Genomic DNA, 19,485 nt, shown 5'->3' with positions numbered 1-19,485 from the left:
AGAGAGAGAGAGAGAGATAGAGAGAGAGATGGGTTGGGTTGAGAGATGAAGATAGGGATGGGTCGAGAGAGGAAGAGAGGGATGGGTCGAGAGAGGAAGAGAGGGATGGGTTGAGAGAGGAAGAGAGGGATGGGTCGAGAGAGGAAGAGAGGGATGGGTCGAGAGAGGAAGAGAGGGATGGGTCGAGAGAGGAAGAGAGGGATGGGTCGAGAGAGGAAGAGAGGGATGGGTCTAATCATGGTAATTAAATGATTCCTCCTTCAGTAATGGCTAATTATTTTAATGAGGTACTGTGCCTTGCCTACCTTCCATTATGATACCATCCACATGGCTGAGAGGAGAGCCCAGTTGCACTGCATCTAATGAGAATGACAGCAACTGTGAAACACGGATGATCATTCCGGCTCCGATGGTGATTGGGTTGTCAGTAGGGGCAGTGGAGCGGGGAGTGAAGAATGCAGGCCAGGTCAGGACTAAAAACAAATAGTATTTGGCCCCTGTTCTCCACACTTGTCATTATGACAATATCAGGGAGGATCTGTTCAATCATCACCGAGGCCATGGTTCATTTGTCTATTCACTGGTTCTTGTTAAAGAAAGCGATGTGCCTTGTTTAAACTAAGCCCTGTCATCTCACAGGCTGTCAACTGTCTATTGTGCAAATCACATTATCATAGTTTTTTTTTTCTCTAAAAATACATTTATTTCTGTGTATTCTGTAAATCGTATCGCTGTTTAATAGAAAGGCCTTTGAACGTGAAATATGTTAATGTGAAATATGTGAATGTGAAATATATGTGAATGTCAAGTTCAAAAGGTACCGGGGTGTGGAGGGGTCAGGGTGAGGGGGGGGGTGAGGGGGAGTCAGTGGGATAAGGTGGGGTTGTTTGGGAGGAGGTGAGAGAGAGAAGTAAAAGACCTTGTCTCCCCCTCCTTGTCTCCCCCTCCTTGTCTCCCCCTCCTTGTCTCCCCCTCCTTGTCTCCCCCTCCTTGTCTCCCCCTCCTTGTCTCCCCCCTCCTTGGTGTGTGTGTGCAGGGAAGGTGTGCGCTATAAAGGACAGGGTTGGAATGCTTGGAATAGTTCCGTGCATCTCTTCACTCTTACCAACATTGGTTACTGGAGGGCAGAACAGAACTACAGGATAGCAACACGTGTGTGAATCTCGTGATCTGTTCCCCTGCTCCGGTAGCACCCTGTGTTTTGTGCAATCGTGTGACATAGAAAGATTTTATCCTGTATTTTATCCAGAAATTCAGCGATTATCTGACAATTGTGATGGACCATCTGACATGAAGAGAAAAGGGGGACAGTTTGATGGAAAAAGCTTTAAAATACAGGTTCAAATCAAGGTCATGTCATACGATTGCGCAAAACACAGGACCTTACCTATAAATCATGGGGAAAAAAACCTGAGATCAGGCTGGCATGTATAGAGTCTCTATGGTTATCCCCCTGATACTCCCCCCTGAATGAGATGGTGTGTGAGGCCCAATAGGACAGAGTGTTTGGCAGTGAGGAGCGACAGGTGCAGAGACCATTTTCTTGGCTTTGTTTTTAGAAAACCATTCCTCTCATAACCTTAACGCCTTGCTCATCCTGTGATACAAGTCAGTACTCGACATCCATCCATGTCTGAGGACGTCTGGAGATGACGTGGAAATTGGCCACTAGGGGCAACAGTAAGAGTTGTTACGTTCAAGTAGGTTTGGGTTTCGGGCGTTCTGGACTGGGATGGTGATGGGCGTAAGTATCTGCCTCTGATTCCAAAAAAATATATAACAATGTAATCAATTTTAGAATAAGGCTGTAACTTAACAAAATGTGGAAAAAGTCAAGGGGTCTGAATACTTTCCGAAAACCACACTGTGTGGTTATCTCAACATTACAACTTTGAACTTACATAGAACGTTGATATATACGGTGCATTCGGAAAGTATTTCAGACCCCTTTTACTTTTTCCGTATTTTGATACGTTACAGCTTTGTTCTAAAATGGATGAAATTGTTATTTTCCCTCAGCAATCTACACACAATACCCCATAATGACAAAGCAAAAACAGGTTTTTAGAGATGTCTGCAAATGTATAAAATATTTAAGAAACGGAAATATCACATTTACATACAGTACCAGTCAAAGGTTTGGACACACCTACTCATTCAAGGGTTTTCTTTATTTTTACTATTTTCTACATTGTCATTATGGGGTACGGTGTGTAGATTGATGAGGAAAAACATTAATTGAATCAATAGATTTTATCATCTAATTGCTATATTCAGTGAGACATAGACAATAGATTGTATAATGTAAATGCTATATTCAGTGAGATCTCTCCATAGATGCAACCACAGCTTAAACCAACTTGATCAAGGATTTAAAGTCAACCGTAGATGCATCTATCATTCAGGAAGCTAGATAGCTAATGTCCACAACTCTCACTTTTTCACAGTTGTGTCCTCCATAACAGCGTATTGCCGTAATGGCAATATTACCTTTCAGTCACTCTCTACACGGCTTACCATCTGCCCTCTCGCTCGCTCCCTCCCTCTCCCTCGCTCTCCCTCTCACATACTCTCACTCCCTCCCTCTCCCTCTCCCTCCCTCTCTCTCCCTCTCCCTCGCTCTCCCTCTCCCTCCCTCTCTCTCCCTCTCCCTCCCTCTCCCTCCCTCTCCCTCGCCCTCCCTCTCCCTCCCTCTCCCTCGCTCTCCCTCTCACATACTCTCACTCCCTCCCTCTCCCTCGCTCTCCCTCTCCCTCCCTCTCTCTCCCTCTCCCTCCCTCTCCCTCGCCCTCCCTCTCCTTCCCTCTCCCTCACCCTGCTTGATGCCATTTTGTCTCTGTTTGTCCTTGGCTCTCACACAGCAAACTTTCTGTCTTAGCCATTTTACAAGACCAGAGACAACTGACATACAGCCGTAAATCTATCTCTCTCTCTCTCTCTCTCTCTCTGCTCTCTCTCTCTCTCTCTCTCTCTCTCTCTCTCTCTCTCTCTCTCTCTCTCTCTCTCTCTCTCTCTCTCTCTCTCTCTCTCTCTCTCTCTCTCGCTCTCGCTCTCTCTCTCACTCTCTCTCTCTCTCTCTCTCTCTCATGAATATTACTACCTCTGCCTAGGGGAGCACAGAAAGGTAATTTACTGCTGAAAAATACAGTTCTATGACAACGCAACACTATGAAATAGTAATTAAATATGAGGATAAACAGCATGCCCTTTTCTTATTGCATCCATGAAACAACAGTGAATTCATCAATTCAGTTCCTCGTCATTGTATATCATTACATTTGCCATTTTTCATTTCAGGTGCATCGACTGTAAATGTCACAGGCAAAACAAAGGCCACCTCTTCATTCAGCACCTGTTTGTTTGTCATGACTGCACCCAACAGCCAGAAGACAAGTATTAGACATTCACAAGTGACCTGGGGGATAAAGATATCAATCAAATGCTTAGTTTTATAATGATAGACACAGGGAACATAATTACAAGGTGAAAACAGACACCTTGTCTTTCATCTGAATGATGGATGAGGTTTCAACTGGGTAGCTACTTTCTCTACATCTGAGTGGTGGTAAAATATGACCTTTTATTCCAAAACATCGAGCATGTCATCTCTCAGCACAGCTGTCAAATGAGTCTGGAATTCCACTGAACCATTTGATTTTGCTGTAAGCACAGTAGGAAAAAAATATTGCAAAACCATTTATTAAAATTGTCTATGTGGTGAGACTGAGTCACACTAGAGACCCCTAAGGTCCTAGTCATTGAGAGGATTTCAATGGTACAAGCAACATGGCTTATTCATCACAAAACCCACTGATATTGCCAATTACTTTAAGGATTTTTTCATTGGAAAGATCAGCAAATTTAGGCATGACATGCCAGCAACCAAACGCTGACACTAAACATCCAAGTATAACTGACCAAATTATGAACCATTGTAATTTTGAATTATGTAAAGTGAGTGTGGAAGAGGTGAAAAAAGTATTGTTGTCCATCAACAATGACAAGCCACCTGGGTCTGACAACTTGGATGGAAAATTACTGAGGATACTGAGGATAATAGCGGATGATATTGCCACTCCTATTTTCCATATCTTCAATCTTACAAGGAAATGTGTGCCCTCATGCCTGAAGGGAAGCAAAAGTCATTCCGCTACCCAACAATAGTAAAGCCACCTATGGTCGGCTGTTTGAGCCAGTAATCAGCCTGTTACCAACCCTTAGTAAACTTTTGAAAGAAATGGTGTTTGACCAGATACAATGCTATTTTACAGTAAACAAATTGACAACAGACTTTCAGCACGCTTATAGGGAAGGACATTCAACAAGCACAGCACTTACAGAAATGACTGATGATTGGCTGAGAGAAATTGATAATAAAAACATTGTGGGAGCTGTTTTGTTAGACTTCAGTGCAGCTTTTGACATTGTCGATCATAGTCTGCTGTTGGAAAAACATATGTGTTATGGCTTTACACCCCCTGCTATATTGTGGATAAAGAGTTACCTGTCTAACAGAACACAGAGGGTGTTCTTTAATGGAAACCTCCAACAGAATCCAGGTAGAATTCCCCAAGGCAGCTGTCTAGGCCCCTTACTTTTTTCAATCTTTACTAATGACATGCCACTGGCTTTGAATAAAGCCAGTGTGTTTATGTATGCGGATGACTCAACACTATAAATGTCAGCTACTACAGCGAGTGAAATTACTGCAACACTTAACAAAGAGCTGCAGTCAGTTTCAGAATGGGTGGCAAGAAATAAGTTAAATATTTTAAAAACTAAAAGCATTGTATTTGGGACAAATCATTCACTAAACCCTAAACCTCAACTAAATATTGTAATGAATAATGTGGAAATTGAGCAAGTTGAGGTGACTAAACTGCTTGGAGTAACCCTGGATTGTAAACTGACATGGTCAAAACATGTTGATGCAGCAGTAGCTAAGATGGGGAGAAGTCTGTCCATAATAAAGTGCTGCTCTACCTTCTTAACAACACTATCAACAAGGCAGATCCTACAGGCCCTTGTTTTGTCACACCTAGACTACTGTTCAGTAGTGTGGTCAGGTGCCACAAAGAGGGATTCAGGAAAAGTAAAATTGGCTCAGAACAGGGCAGCACGGCTGGCCCTTAAATGTACACGGAGAGCTAACATTAATAATACGCATTTGAATCTCTCATGGCTCAAAGTGGAGGAGAGATTGACTTCATCACTACTTGTTTTTGTAAGAAGTGTTGACAAGCTGAATGCACCGAGCTGTCTGTTTAAACTACTAGCACACAGCTTGGACACCCATGCATACCCCACAAGACATGCCACCAGAGGTCTCTTCACAATCGCCATGTCCAGAACAGACTATAGGAGGCGCACAGTACTACATAGAGCCATGACTACATGGAACTCTATTCCACATAAGGTAACTGATGCAAGCAGTAGAAACAGATAAAAATACACCTTATGGAACAGTGGGGACTGTGAAGAGACACACACATACACCAGTGGAGGCTGCTGAGGGGAGGACGGCTCATAATAATGGCTGGAATGGAGTCGATGGAATGGTGTCAACCACATCAACGATGTGGTTTCCATGTGGTTGATGCCATTCCGTTGACTCCATTCCAGACATTATTATGAGCCGTCCTCCCCTCAGCAGCCTCCACTGACATGCACATGCTAACACACCCACTCTACACACACGTACACATGGATTTTGTATTGTAGATGTGTGGTAGTAGAGTAGTGGCCTGAGGGCACACACTTAATGTGTTGTGAAAAGGGTTATGAAATAAAAGGTCATGAATTCTTTTTTTTTTGTATGTAACTGCCTTAATGTTGCTGGACCCCCGGAAGAGTAGCTGCTGCCTTGGCAGGAACTAATGGGGATCCATAATAAACCCCAGGAAGAGTAGCTGCTGCCTTGGCAGGAACTAATGGGGATCCATAATAAACCCCAGGAAGAGTAGCTGCTGCCTTGGCAGGAACTAATGGAGATCCATAATAAACCCCAGGAAGAGTAGCTGCTGCTTTGGCAGGAACTAATGGGGATCCATAATAAACCCCAGGAAGAGTAGCTGCTGCCTTGGCAGGAACTAATGGGGATCCATAATAAACCCCAGGAAGAGTAGCTGCTGCCTTGGCAGGAGCTGATGGGGATCCATAATAAACCCCAGGAAGAGTAGCTGGTGCCTTGGCAGGAACTAATGGGGATCCATAATAAACCCCAGGAAGAGTAGCTGCTGACTTGGCAGGAACTGATGGGGATCCATAATAAACCCCAGGAAGAGTAGCTGCTGCCTTGGCAGGAACTAATGGGGATCCATAATAAACCCCAGGAAGAGTAGCTGGTGCCTTGGCAGGAACTAATGGGGATCCATAATAAACCCCAGGAAGAGTAGCTGCTGACTTGGCAGGAACTGATGGGGATCCATAATAAACCCCAGGAAGAGTAGCTGGTGCCTTGGCAGGAACTAATGGGGATCCATAATAAACCCCAGGAAGAGTAGCTGCTGACTTGGCAGGAACTGATGGGGATCCATAATAAACCCCAGGAAGAGTAGCTGCTGCCTTGGCAGGAACTAATGGGGATCCATAATAAACCCCAGGAAGAGTAGCTGCTGCCTTGGCAGGAACTAATGGGGATCCACAATAAACCCCAGGAAGAGTAGCTGCTGACTTGGAAGGAACTGATGGGGATCCACAATAAACCCCAGGAAGAGTAGCTGGTGCCTTGGCAGGAACTAATGGGGATCCATAATAAACCCCAGGAAGAGTAGCTGCTGCCTTGGCAGGAACTAATGGGGATCCATAATAAACCCCAGGAAGAGTAGCTGCTGCCTTGGCAGGAACTAATGGGGATCCATAATAAACCCCAGGAAGAGTAGCTGGTGCCTTGGCAGGAACTAATGGGGATCCATAATAAACCCCAGGAAGAGTAGCTGGTGCCTTGGCAGGAACTAATGGGGATCCATAATAAACCCCAGGAAGAGTAGCTGCTGCCTTGGCAGGAACTAATGGGGATCCATAATAAACCCCAGGAAGAGTAGCTGCTGCCTTGGCAGGAACTAATGGGGATCCATAATAACCCCCAGGAAGAGTAGCTGGTGCCTTGGCAGGAACTAATGGGGATCCATAATAAACCCCAGGAAGAGTAGCTGCTGCCTTGGCAGGAACTAATGGGGATCCATAATAAACCCCAGGAAGAGTAGCTGCTGACTTGGCAGGAACTGATGGGGATCCATAATAAACCCCAGGAAGAGTAGCTGCTGTCTTGGCAGGAACTAATGGGGATCCATAATAAACCCCAGGAAGAGTAGCTGCTGCCTTGGCAGGAACTAATGGGGATCCCTAATAAACCCCAGGAAGAGTAGCTGCTGCCTTGGCAGGAACTAATGGGGATCCATAATAAACCCCAGGAAGAGTAGCTGGTGCCTTGGCAGGAACTAATGGGGATCCATAATAAACCACAGGAAGAGTAGCTGGTGCCTTGGCAGGAACTAATGGGGATCCATAATAAACCCCAGGAAGAGTAGCTGCTGACTTGGCAGGAACTGATGGGGATCCATAATAAACCCCAGGAAGAGTAGCTGCTGTCTTGGCAGGAACTAATGGGGATCCATAATAAACCCCAGGAAGAGTAGCTGCTGCCTTGGCAGGAACTAATGGGGATCCCTAATAAACCCCAGGAAGAGTAGCTGCTGCCTTGGCAGGAACTAATGGGGATCCATAATAAACCCCAGGAAGAGTAGCTGGTGCCTTGGCAGGAACTAATGGGGATCCATAATAAACCACAGGAAGAGTAGCTGGTGCCTTGGCAGGAACTAATGGGGATCCATAATAAACCCCAGGAAGAGTAGCTGGTGCCTTGGCAGGAACTAATGGGGATCCATAATAAACCCCAGGAAGAGTAGCTGCTGCCTTGGCAGGAACTAATGGGGATCCATAATAAACCCCAGGAAGAGTAGCTGCTGCCTTGGCAGGAACTAATGGGGATCCATAATAACCCCCAGGAAGAGTAGCTGGTGCCTTGGCAGGAACTAATGGGGATCCATAATAAACCCCAGGAAGAGTAGCTGCTGCCTTGGCAGGAACTAATGGGGATCCATAATAAACCCCAGGAAGAGTAGCTGCTGACTTGGCAGGAACTGATGGGGATCCATAATAAACCCCAGGAAGAGTAGCTGCTGTCTTGGCAGGAACTAATGGGGATCCATAATAAACCCCAGGAAGAGTAGCTGCTGCCTTGGCAGGAACTAATGGGGATCCCTAATAAACCCCAGGAAGAGTAGCTGCTGCCTTGGCAGGAACTAATGGGGATCCATAATAAACCCCAGGAAGAGTAGCTGGTGCCTTGGCAGGAACTAATGGGGATCCATAATAAACCACAGGAAGAGTAGCTGGTGCCTTGGCAGGAACTAATGGGGATCCATAATAAACCCCAGGAAGAGTAGCTGCTGACTTGGCAGGAACTGATGGGGATCCATAATAAACCCCAGGAAGAGTAGCTGCTGTCTTGGCAGGAACTAATGGGGATCCATAATAAACCCCAGGAAGAGTAGCTGCTGCCTTGGCAGGAACTAATGGGGATCCCTAATAAACCCCAGGAAGAGTAGCTGCTGCCTTGGCAGGAACTAATGGGGATCCATAATAAACCCCAGGAAGAGTAGCTGGTGCCTTGGCAGGAACTAATGGGGATCCATAATAAACCACAGGAAGAGTAGCTGGTGCCTTGGCAGGAACTAATGGGGATCCATAATAAACCCCAGGAAGAGTAGCTGCTGCCTTGGCAGGAACTAATGGGGATCCATAATAAACCCCAGGAAGAGTAGCTGCTGCATTGGCAGGAACTAATGGGGATCCATAATAAACCCCAGGAAGAGTAGCTGCTGCCTTGGCAGGAACTAATGGGGATCCATAATAAACCCCAGGAAGAGTAGCTGGTGCCTTGGCAGGAACTAATGGGGATCCATAATAAACCCCAGGAAGAGTAGCTGCTGACTTGGCAGGAACTAATGGGGATCCATAATAAACCCCAGGAAGAGTAGCTGCTGCCTTGGCAGGAACTAATGGGGATCCATAATAAACCCCAGGAAGAGTAGCTGCTGCCTTGGCAGGAACTAATGGGGATCCATAATAAACCCCAGGAAGAGTAGCTGCTGACTTGGCAGGAACTAATGGGGATCCATAATAAACCCCAGGAAGAGTAGCTGCTGACTTGGCAGGAACTGATGGGGATCCATAATAAACCCCAGGAAGAGTAGCTGCTGCCTTGGCAGGAACTGATGGGGATCCATAATAAACCCCAGGAAGAGTAGCTGCTGCCTTGGCAGGAGTGTAGTGTCGAGTCAATGTCGCTAGTTATTGCTGTAAACAAAGGAGTCCGCTCATACTGAACTTTGATCATAAGGTTTATTCATATCACAAGATTTCAGCATAAGTTCACGGATGTCATGACCACCCGGAGAGCGGCGTCCCCCGAATTACAATGGCCGCTCTAACCTCTTCTTCGTTTAAACCCAGTATATATAATCTTCCCCAAAATATGGGTGGCTCCCTCTACTGTCCAATCCCCTGTCTACAACACACACTTCTTCTGTTCTATCTGGGGTGTCACACTAAAAACGGCTCCCTTTGACACTAAATAAACATCCCCTCAGGTTCCACTTAAAACCATTAACAAAGTCATAATCTTAATACACTACAGGAGCTAATGGGGATCCATAATAAACCCCAGGAAGAGTAGCTGCTGCCTTGGCAGGAGCTGATGGGGATCCATAATAAACCCCAGGAAGAGTAGCTGCTGACTTGGCAGGAACTAATGGGGATCCATAATAAACCCCAGGAAGAGTAGCTGCTGACTTGGCAGGAACTGATGGGAATCCATGATAAACCCCAGGAAGAGTAGCTGCTGACTTGGCAGGAACTAATGGGGATCCATAATAAACCCCAGGAAGAGTAGCTGCTGACTTGGCAGGAACTGATGGGAATCCATGATAAACCCCAGGAAGAGTAGCTGCTGCCTTGGCAGGAGCTGATGGGGATCCATAATAAACCCCAGGAAGAGTAGCTGCTGCCTTGGCAGGAACTAATGGGGATCCATAATAAACCCCAGGAAGAGTAGCTGCTGCCTTGGCAGGAACTAATGGGGATCCATAATAAACCCCAGGAAGAGTAGCTGCTGACTTGGCAGGAACTGATGGGAATCCATAATAAACCCCAGGAAGAGTAGCTGCTGACTTGGCAGGAACTAATGGGGATCCATAATAAACCCCAGGAAGAGTAGCTGCTGACTTGGCAGGAACTAATGGGGATCCATAATAAACCCCAGGAAGAGTAGCTGCTGACTTGGCAGGAACTGATGGGAATCCATGATAAACCCCAGGAAGAGTAGCTGCTGACTTGGCAGGAACTAATGGGGATCCATAATAAACCCCAGGAAGAGTAGCTGCTGCCTTGGCAGGAGCTAATGGGGATCCATAATAAACCCCAGGAAGAGTAGCTGCTGCCTTGGCAGGAGCTGATGGGGATCCATAATAAACCCCAGGAAGAGTAGCTGCTGACTTGGCAGGAACTAATGGGGATCCATAATAAATCCCAGGAAGAGTAGCTGCTGCCTTGGCAGGAGCTAATGGGGATCCATAATAAACCCCAGGAAGAGTAGCTGCTGACTTGGCAGGAACTGATGGGAATCCATGATAAACCCCAGGAAGAGTAGCTGCTGACTTGGCAGGAACTAATGGGGATCCATAATAAACCCCAGGAAGAGTAGCTGCTGCCTTGGCAGGAGCTAATGGGGATCCATAATAAACCCCAGGAAGAGTAGCTGCTGCCTTGGCAGGAGCTGATGGGGATCCATAATAAACCCCAGGAAGAGTAGCTGCTGACTTGGCAGGAACTAATGGGGATCCATAATAAATCCCAGGAAGAGTAGCTGCTGACTTGGCAGGAACTGATGGGGATCCATAATAAACCCCAGGAAGAGTAGCTGCTGTCTTGGCAGGAACTAATGGGGATCCATAATAAACCCCAGGAAGAGTAGCTGCTGCCTTGGCAGGAACTAATGGGGATCCCTAATAAACCCCAGGAAGAGTAGCTGCTGCCTTGGCAGGAACTAATGGGGATCCATAATAAACCCCAGGAAGAGTAGCTGGTGCCTTGGCAGGAACTAATGGGGATCCATAATAAACCACAGGAAGAGTAGCTGGTGCCTTGGCAGGAACTAATGGGGATCCATAATAAACCCCAGGAAGAGTAGCTGCTGACTTGGCAGGAACTGATGGGGATCCATAATAAACCCCAGGAAGAGTAGCTGCTGTCTTGGCAGGAACTAATGGGGATCCATAATAAACCCCAGGAAGAGTAGCTGCTGCCTTGGCAGGAACTAATGGGGATCCCTAATAAACCCCAGGAAGAGTAGCTGCTGCCTTGGCAGGAACTAATGGGGATCCATAATAACCCCCAGGAAGAGTAGCTGGTGCCTTGGCAGGAACTAATGGGGATCCATAATAAACCCCAGGAAGAGTAGCTGCTGCCTTGGCAGGAACTAATGGGGATCCATAATAAACCCCAGGAAGAGTAGCTGCTGACTTGGCAGGAACTGATGGGGATCCATAATAAACCCCAGGAAGAGTAGCTGCTGTCTTGGCAGGAACTAATGGGGATCCATAATAAACCCCAGGAAGAGTAGCTGCTGCCTTGGCAGGAACTAATGGGGATCCCTAATAAACCCCAGGAAGAGTAGCTGCTGCCTTGGCAGGAACTAATGGGGATCCATAATAAACCCCAGGAAGAGTAGCTGGTGCCTTGGCAGGAACTAATGGGGATCCATAATAAACCACAGGAAGAGTAGCTGGTGCCTTGGCAGGAACTAATGGGGATCCATAATAAACCCCAGGAAGAGTAGCTGCTGCCTTGGCAGGAACTAATGGGGATCCATAATAAACCCCAGGAAGAGTAGCTGCTGCATTGGCAGGAACTAATGGGGATCCATAATAAACCCCAGGAAGAGTAGCTGCTGCCTTGGCAGGAACTAATGGGGATCCATAATAAACCCCAGGAAGAGTAGCTGGTGCCTTGGCAGGAACTAATGGGGATCCATAATAAACCCCAGGAAGAGTAGCTGCTGCCTTGGCAGGAACTAATGGGGATCCATAATAAACCCCAGGAAGAGTAGCTGCTGCCTTGGCAGGAACTAATGGGGATCCATAATAAACCCCAGGAAGAGTAGCTGCTGACTTGGCAGGAACTAATGGGGATCCATAATAAACCCCAGGAAGAGTAGCTGCTGACTTGGCAGGAACTGATGGGGATCCATAATAAACCCCAGGAAGAGTAGCTGCTGCCTTGGCAGGAACTGATGGGGATCCATAATAAACCCCAGGAAGAGTAGCTGCTGCCTTGGCAGGAGTGTAGTGTCGAGTCAATGTCGCTAGTTATTGCTGTAAACAAAGGAGTCCGCTCATACTGAACTTTGATCATAAGGTTTATTCATATCACAAGATTTCAGCATAAGTTCACGGATGTCATGACCACCCGGAGAGCGGCGTCCCCCGAATTACAATGGCCGCTCTAACCTCTTCTTCGTTTAAACCCAGTATATATAATCTTCCCCAAAATATGGGTGGCTCCCTCTACTGTCCAATCCCCTGTCTACAACACACACTTCTTCTGTTCTATCTGGGGTGTCACACTAAAAACGGCTCCCTTTGACACTAAATAAACATCCCCTCAGGTTCCACTTAAAACCATTAACAAAGTCATAATCTTAATACACTACAGGAGCTAATGGGGATCCATAATAAACCCCAGGAAGAGTAGCTGCTGCCTTGGCAGGAGCTGATGGGGATCCATAATAAACCCCAGGAAGAGTAGCTGCTGCCTTGGCAGGAACTAATGGGGATCCATAATAAACCCCAGGAAGAGTAGCTGCTGCCTTGGCAGGAACTAATGGGGATCCATAATAAACCCCAGGAAGAGTAGCTGCTGACTTGGCAGGAACTAATGGGGATCCATAATAAACCCCAGGAAGAGTAGCTGCTGACTTGGCAGGAACTAATGGGGATCCATAATAAACCCCAGGAAGAGTAGCTGCTGACTTGGCAGGAACTGATGGGAATCCATGATAAACCCCAGGAAGAGTAGCTGCTGACTTGGCAGGAACTAATGGGGATCCATAATAAACCCCAGGAAGAGTAGCTGCTGACTTGGCAGGAACTGATGGGAATCCATGATAAACCCCAGGAAGAGTAGCTGCTGCCTTGGCAGGAGCTGATGGGGATCCATAATAAACCCCAGGAAGAGTAGCTGCTGCCTTGGCAGGAACTAATGGGGATCCATAATAAACCCCAGGAAGAGTGGCTGCTGACTTGGCAGGAACTAATGGGGATCCATAATAAACCCCAGGAAGAGTAGCTGCTGACTTGGCAGGAACTGATGGGAATCCATAATAAACCCCAGGAAGAGTAGCTGCTGACTTGGCAGGAACTAATGGGGATCCATAATAAACCCCAGGAAGAGTAGCTGCTGACTTGGCAGGAACTAATGGGGATCCATAATAAACCCCAGGAAGAGTAGCTGCTGACTTGGCAGGAACTGATGGGAATCCATGATAAACCCCAGGAAGAGTAGCTGCTGACTTGGCAGGAACTAATGGGGATCCATAATAAACCCCAGGAAGAGTAGCTGCTGCCTTGGCAGGAGCTAATGGGGATCCATAATAAACCCCAGGAAGAGTAGCTGCTGCCTTGGCAGGAGCTGATGGGGATCCATAATAAACCCCAGGAAGAGTAGCTGCTGACTTGGCAGGAACTAATGGGGATCCATAATAAATCCCAGGAAGAGTAGCTGCTGCCTTGGCAGGAGCTAATGGGGATCCATAATAAACCCCAGGAAGAGTAGCTGCTGACTTGGCAGGAACTGATGGGAATCCATGATAAACCCCAGGAAGAGTAGCTGCTGACTTGGCAGGAACTAATGGGGATCCATAATAAACCCCAGGAAGAGTAGCTGCTGCCTTGGCAGGAGCTAATGGGGATCCATAATAAACCCCAGGAAGAGTAGCTGCTGCCTTGGCAGGAGCTGATGGGGATCCATAATAAACCCCAGGAAGAGTAGCTGCTGACTTGGCAGGAACTAATGGGGATCCATAATAAATCCCAGGAAGAGTAGCTGCTGACTTGGCAGGAACTGATGGGGATCCATAATAAATATAAATGTACATGGTGAAACTTCCTAGTCTATAAGAGGGAATGGTAGCGCTATTACCATACGGCTTACACCTGTCAAATCCTCTCAGAGCTCCACAAGGGCATAGGGCATAGGGCATAGGGCATAGGGCATAGGGCATAGGGGTCCATTTGGGATTGGGCCACAGTTTAGTCCTAGCACAACCTTTCAAGGAATAAAAAGCAATCGGTACAATAGTCATGATCTGCTTCCAACCTACCAGTGCCGACCATACATGCTCTCTACTCTCCTGTGTGCATTCCATAGCCTAAATGAGGCATGTAGGATCTTCAGTAGCTGCCAAGAATCAACAACCCACACTAGTCTGCCAGTAGCATCGACGCAGGCCTACAGTAAACAAGTCTGAAGAGTCAGAGTTTCCTAGTTCCGACCAGTAGTTGAACGCAGCATTTGTTGTTTTTTAAACGGGCTTGTCAGATGAGGATTTGGGAAGAGGAAGTAAAGAGCGCGTTCGAGGAGCTTTGCAGTCGCCCCTCCCCTCAGCGTGTGTTTCACCCTATCTGGTGGAGGTCCTCGTCTGTAATTCCTGCACTCTCTTGCCAGAGAGTGCTCGCAGTTGTCTTCCCTTGTGCCCGGTGTCGTCGTGCGCAACGAACGGTGGACGTTTACTGTAAGAGCGAACGAACCCGACTGAACTTAAGAACTGGAGAGTTTTGTTGGAGAAGGACGAACAGGGACACCTGACGAAACAGTCTCAAGCGCCCTGCGTTCTCTTGCGTATGTAGCCTATGTTTGAAACCTGTTCAACCGCAAAAGGCTGTAGGAATGTGGGATATAAGTCAATGGTGAGTAGGCTAGTGTATGATCGACGTTTATTGTTAACTGGGCTGGTTTTGCAATGTGTAGCCTAGGCTATTTCTGTGCATATTATAATATAATATAATATGCCATTTAGCAGACGCTTTTATCCAAAGCGACTTACAGTCATTATGGCTTCCGAATTGGCTGCAGGGAGATTGATTTTGCTGAGTGATTAGTCCTTTTTGACCTCTGTTCGGTTTCGGTTGGATTATTAAAGAATCACTGCCAAACACGATTTTTTTTAACATTAAATTCACTATGCATTATTATGTGGGTTGAATGCTGTAACAACAGAATAAAGAATAAAAGTCCCGTGATGGTAGTGACTGCCCATTACTGCTTATCACTTAACCATCAGTTATTCACATTACTTTACTTAATAAAATATTTCAGTTGTTGTGTATATTACGTTTGTTTTATTTTATGACTTTATTATTTCATTCCAAATCATCATCATCTCTATAGAGCTGCTGCCTATGCTGTCTGACTAAATCACTATTTTAGTAGTCCTTCAAAGTAAATAAGGCATACTTTAATGACTGCTGAACACCAACCATCAATCACTTAGATCATGTATTTTCAGCTAGAGATACACTACATGACCAAAAGTATGTGGACACCTGCTTGTCGAACATCTCATTCCAAAATCACGGGCATTAATATGGAGTTGGTCCCCCCCCCCCTTTGCTGCTACCACAGCCTCCACTAGACGTTGGAACATTGCTGAGGGACTTCCTTCCATTCAGCCGCAAGAGCATTATTGAGGTCGGGCACAGATTTTTTTTGTTGTTGGTCATTTAGCAGACGCTCTTATCCAGAGTGACTTACATTTAGTGAGTGCATACATTTTTCATACTGTATCCAATGGTGGCGAGCTTTATACCACTCCAGCCGACGCTTGGCATTGCGCATGGGGATCTTGTGTGTGGCTGCTTGCCATGGAAACCCATTTCATGAAGCTCCCGACGAACAATTATTGTGCTAACATTGCTTCTAGAGGCAGTTTGTAACTCGGTAGTGAGTGTTGCAACCGAGGACCGACGATTTTTACGCGCTGCGTGCTTCAGCACTCGGTGGTCCAGTTCTGTGAGCTTGTGTGGCCTACCACTTTGCGGCTGAGCCTTTGTTGCTCCAAGATGTTTCCACTTCACAATAACAGCACTTACAGTTGGACCGGGGCAGCTCTAGCAGGGCAGAAATTTGACGAACTGACTTGTTAGAAAGGTGGCATCCTATGACGGTGCCACGTTGGAAGTCACTGGGCTCTTCAGTAAGGCCATTCTACTGCCAATGTTTGTCTATGGAGATTGCATGGCTGTGTGCTCGATTTTATACACCTGTCAGCAACGGGTGTAGCTGAAATAGCTGAAACCACTATTTTGAAGGGGTGTCCACATACTTTTGTAAATATAGTGTACCTTGTGAAGAAACTGCTCTCTATGTATCACCTCTTGATCGCACATTCTTATGTCCCTTACGTAGTAGCAGGTGTAAAAGAAACACAGACCGGACAAGTATCTGTGCAATGGATTATGGTTATTGTAGTTAATTTTCACGTTTTCTGCGGTAAACTATGTAGTACATTGGCCTGTTGGAAACTACAACTCCATACTACATGGCACAGTTTGGGCATGATCTGATTTATCTCTACGGAAACTGCAGCACAATGTGCGCATTGAGCTCACAGAAAAAAAATTACAAGAAATGGAATTCAAAGAATTTGATCCACTTCGGTCAATTAGTTATGGGCTGTTTAAAATACTCATTATGAAGATAAATATCTCCCTGAACTTTATTTTTCTTTCTTTTTTTTTTTATTACAGTAAGATAACCAATGTTTCCCTGACAACATGACGACAGATCTGAGCCTGACGTCCCTCCTGAATGTGTCTGATCTCCACAACGTGACGCGGGGTGTGGGGGGATGTTCCCTGACCAGGACAGGCTTCCAGTTCTACTACCTACCCACCGTGTACATCCTGGTGTTCGTCGCCGGCCTGGTGGGGAACAGTCTGGCCATCTGGATGTTCGTCTGCCACATGAGACCCTGGAGCAGCATCTCCGTGTACATGTTCAACCTGGCCCTGGCCGACTTCTGCTACGTCCTCTCCCTCCCGTTCCTCATCTTCTACTACTTTAATAAGACAGACTGGATATTCGGGGACGTTCTCTGCCGACTGCAGAGGTTTATATTCCACGTGAATCTGTACGGCAGCATCCTGTTCCTGACCTGTATCAGTGTCCACAGGTACACAGGAGTGGTCCACCCGCTCGAGTCTCTGGGCAGGCTCAAGAAGAAGAACGCCGTCCTGACCAGCGCCCTGGTCTGGGTCGTGGTCCTAGCGGGAATCTCTCCCATCCTCTACTACTCCAGGACGGGGGAGAAACGTAACGCGACCACGTGCTACGACACGACCACGGAGGATGAGCTGCCGGGCTACTTCATCTACAGCATGTGTTTGACCGTCTTCGGCTTCTGCGTCCCCTTCATCATCATCCTGGGTTGCTATGGGATGATCGTCAAGGTGCTGATATGTAAAGACATGAACAACGCCCCGTTACGGCGCAAGTCCATCCACCTGGTGATTATCGTGCTGGCCGTGTTCGCTGTGTCCTACCTGCCCTTTCACGTGATGAAGAACCTGAACATGCGAGCCAGGCTGTACTTCCAGGGCCCGGACATGTGTGACTTTAATAACCGCGTGTACGCCATCTACCAGGTGACGCGGGGGCTGGCCAGCCTCAACAGCTGTGTGGACCCGGTCCTCTACTTCCTGGCTGGGGACACGTTCAGGAGGAAGCTGTCCAGAGCCACTAAAAAACAATCCAGGAAGGGGGAACTCCCCCTCCAGTCCAAGAGTGAAGAGGCTGCGCTCAACAGCCTGCCAGAGTATGTCGAGAACGGGGATGGGTCTAAATCTGGGTCTGTGTCTGGGTCTAGGTCCGGGTGGTCTGTCTGAACCTCTACATGGGTTTGTGTGTGAATTTGCTGTGAGTTGGTGCTGTGGACCTTACAGACTGTGTGCACTGTGGTCGGAACGGTCTGGGTGGGAATCTGACAAAGCTGATGGTAATGGGTTGTTTCTCTGTAATGTCATCACTAGGTAGGGTACTGTATATTCTGAATGTCAACCAAGTGCTCATCCGTCCAAAACCAAACGGAAGGAGAAGGTAATAGGTTGAGCTCCTGTAAACAGTCTCAAGTCTCTTGTTCCTCTAACCAACCAACGCTAATGTGTTTGTAATGGAGAGATGGCTCTGCTAGCCACCCAGTGCTATCCAACCAACGCTAATGTGTTTGTAATGGAGAGATGGCTCTGCTAGCCACCCAGTGGATGATGAATAGTGTGATGACTGATGCTAGAGGAGACACCGGGGATGACAGAGAACCATCAGCTAGAGCCTGGGCCTGATGACTGCTCTGCGGAGGTTGGGCCTGATGACTGCTCTGCGGAGGTTGACATACAGAGAATATAATGCGCTGTACATGTTTCATTCTCAGACTGCTACAAATTATTTTAACCCCCCCCCCCCCCCCCCCCCCCAACTACCTTCTCACTTCTTCTCTGTCCTCATGGATCTTTCTATATCAGTGGTTCTGGACCCAAATTGGACCAGGTTTTTCAGTCGTGACCCAATATTCGCCATCGCTAAGAATAATCGCCAAAAGACAATATGTAAAACTACTTTTAATGCTATATTGATAGTAAATGTAGCAATTACTGTATATGACAAGGGAACAACATTCCCACCTCTTTCATTGTAAATAATGACCATTTTGCCCATATCTTGATGAAGAATGTTAAACTCACTGGTTTGAGCTAAACTAAACCAACCCCAATAGTGCTGCTAAAGCACTATAATGAAAATACTGTAATTGAAGAAAACATTTTCAGAGATGAAATTATATATATTTTTAATCCATTATCATTTCTATAATATAATAATATGCCATTTAGCAGACGCTTTTATCCAAAGCGACTTACAGTCATGCGTGCATACATTTTTGTGTATGGGTGGTCCCGGGGATCGAACCCACTACCTTGGCGTTACAAGCGCCGTGCTCTACCAGCTGAGCTACAGGGGGACCACACATTTCTACACACGTTTTACCTGGTTGAAGTCGTTTTAAATTCAGACGGGATATTTTTTCATCAAAAAATTAAATATATATATATATATATATATATATATATATATATATATATATATATATATATATATATATATATATATATATATATATATGAAAAATTACTTCAGTCTGAATTATTATATTTTTTTCCCCGTGACCCCACTCAAAACCCTCCCACCACCCCAAATTTGGGTCGCGATCCACCAGTTGAGAATCACTGTTCTACGGTGTTACTCTGTGTGACAGCTACTTCTCTACATGAACGTCAGCGCTTTCTTTCTATGGTTGTTCTGTTTCAGTACCGTCAC

General features: G+C 46.4%; 1 protein-coding gene across 1 annotated transcript; it reads left to right on the top strand.

The window, feature by feature from the left end:
• The first annotated feature begins 14,745 nt into the window (after positions 1-14,745).
• LOC311121460 (P2Y purinoceptor 1-like) lies at positions 14,746-18,585 on the top strand. Its single transcript, XM_084195952.1, has 2 exons — positions 14,746-15,026; positions 16,866-18,585. The coding sequence occupies exon 2, from the start codon at positions 16,893-16,895 to the stop codon at positions 18,000-18,002; it is 1,110 nt and encodes a 369-aa protein (XP_084052078.1). The 5' UTR covers positions 14,746-15,026; positions 16,866-16,892; the 3' UTR covers positions 18,003-18,585.
• The last annotated feature ends 900 nt before the right edge of the window (positions 18,586-19,485 follow it).

The sequence above is a fragment of the Coregonus lavaretus genome (assembly GCF_964263955.1).
Source record: "Coregonus lavaretus genome assembly, contig: HAP1_SCAFFOLD_6080, whole genome shotgun sequence".
NCBI classification, from domain to species: Eukaryota; Metazoa; Chordata; class Actinopteri; order Salmoniformes; family Salmonidae; genus Coregonus; species Coregonus lavaretus.
Note: the sequence above shows the minus strand (reverse complement) of the source record. Positions and strands in the feature narration are given on the sequence as shown.

Bases quoted from the DNA above. Each gene is read 5' to 3' on its own strand.
- LOC311121460 (XM_084195952.1), top strand. From the start codon at position 16,893: ATGACGACAGATCTGAGCCTGACGTCCCTCCTGAATGTGTCTGATCTC.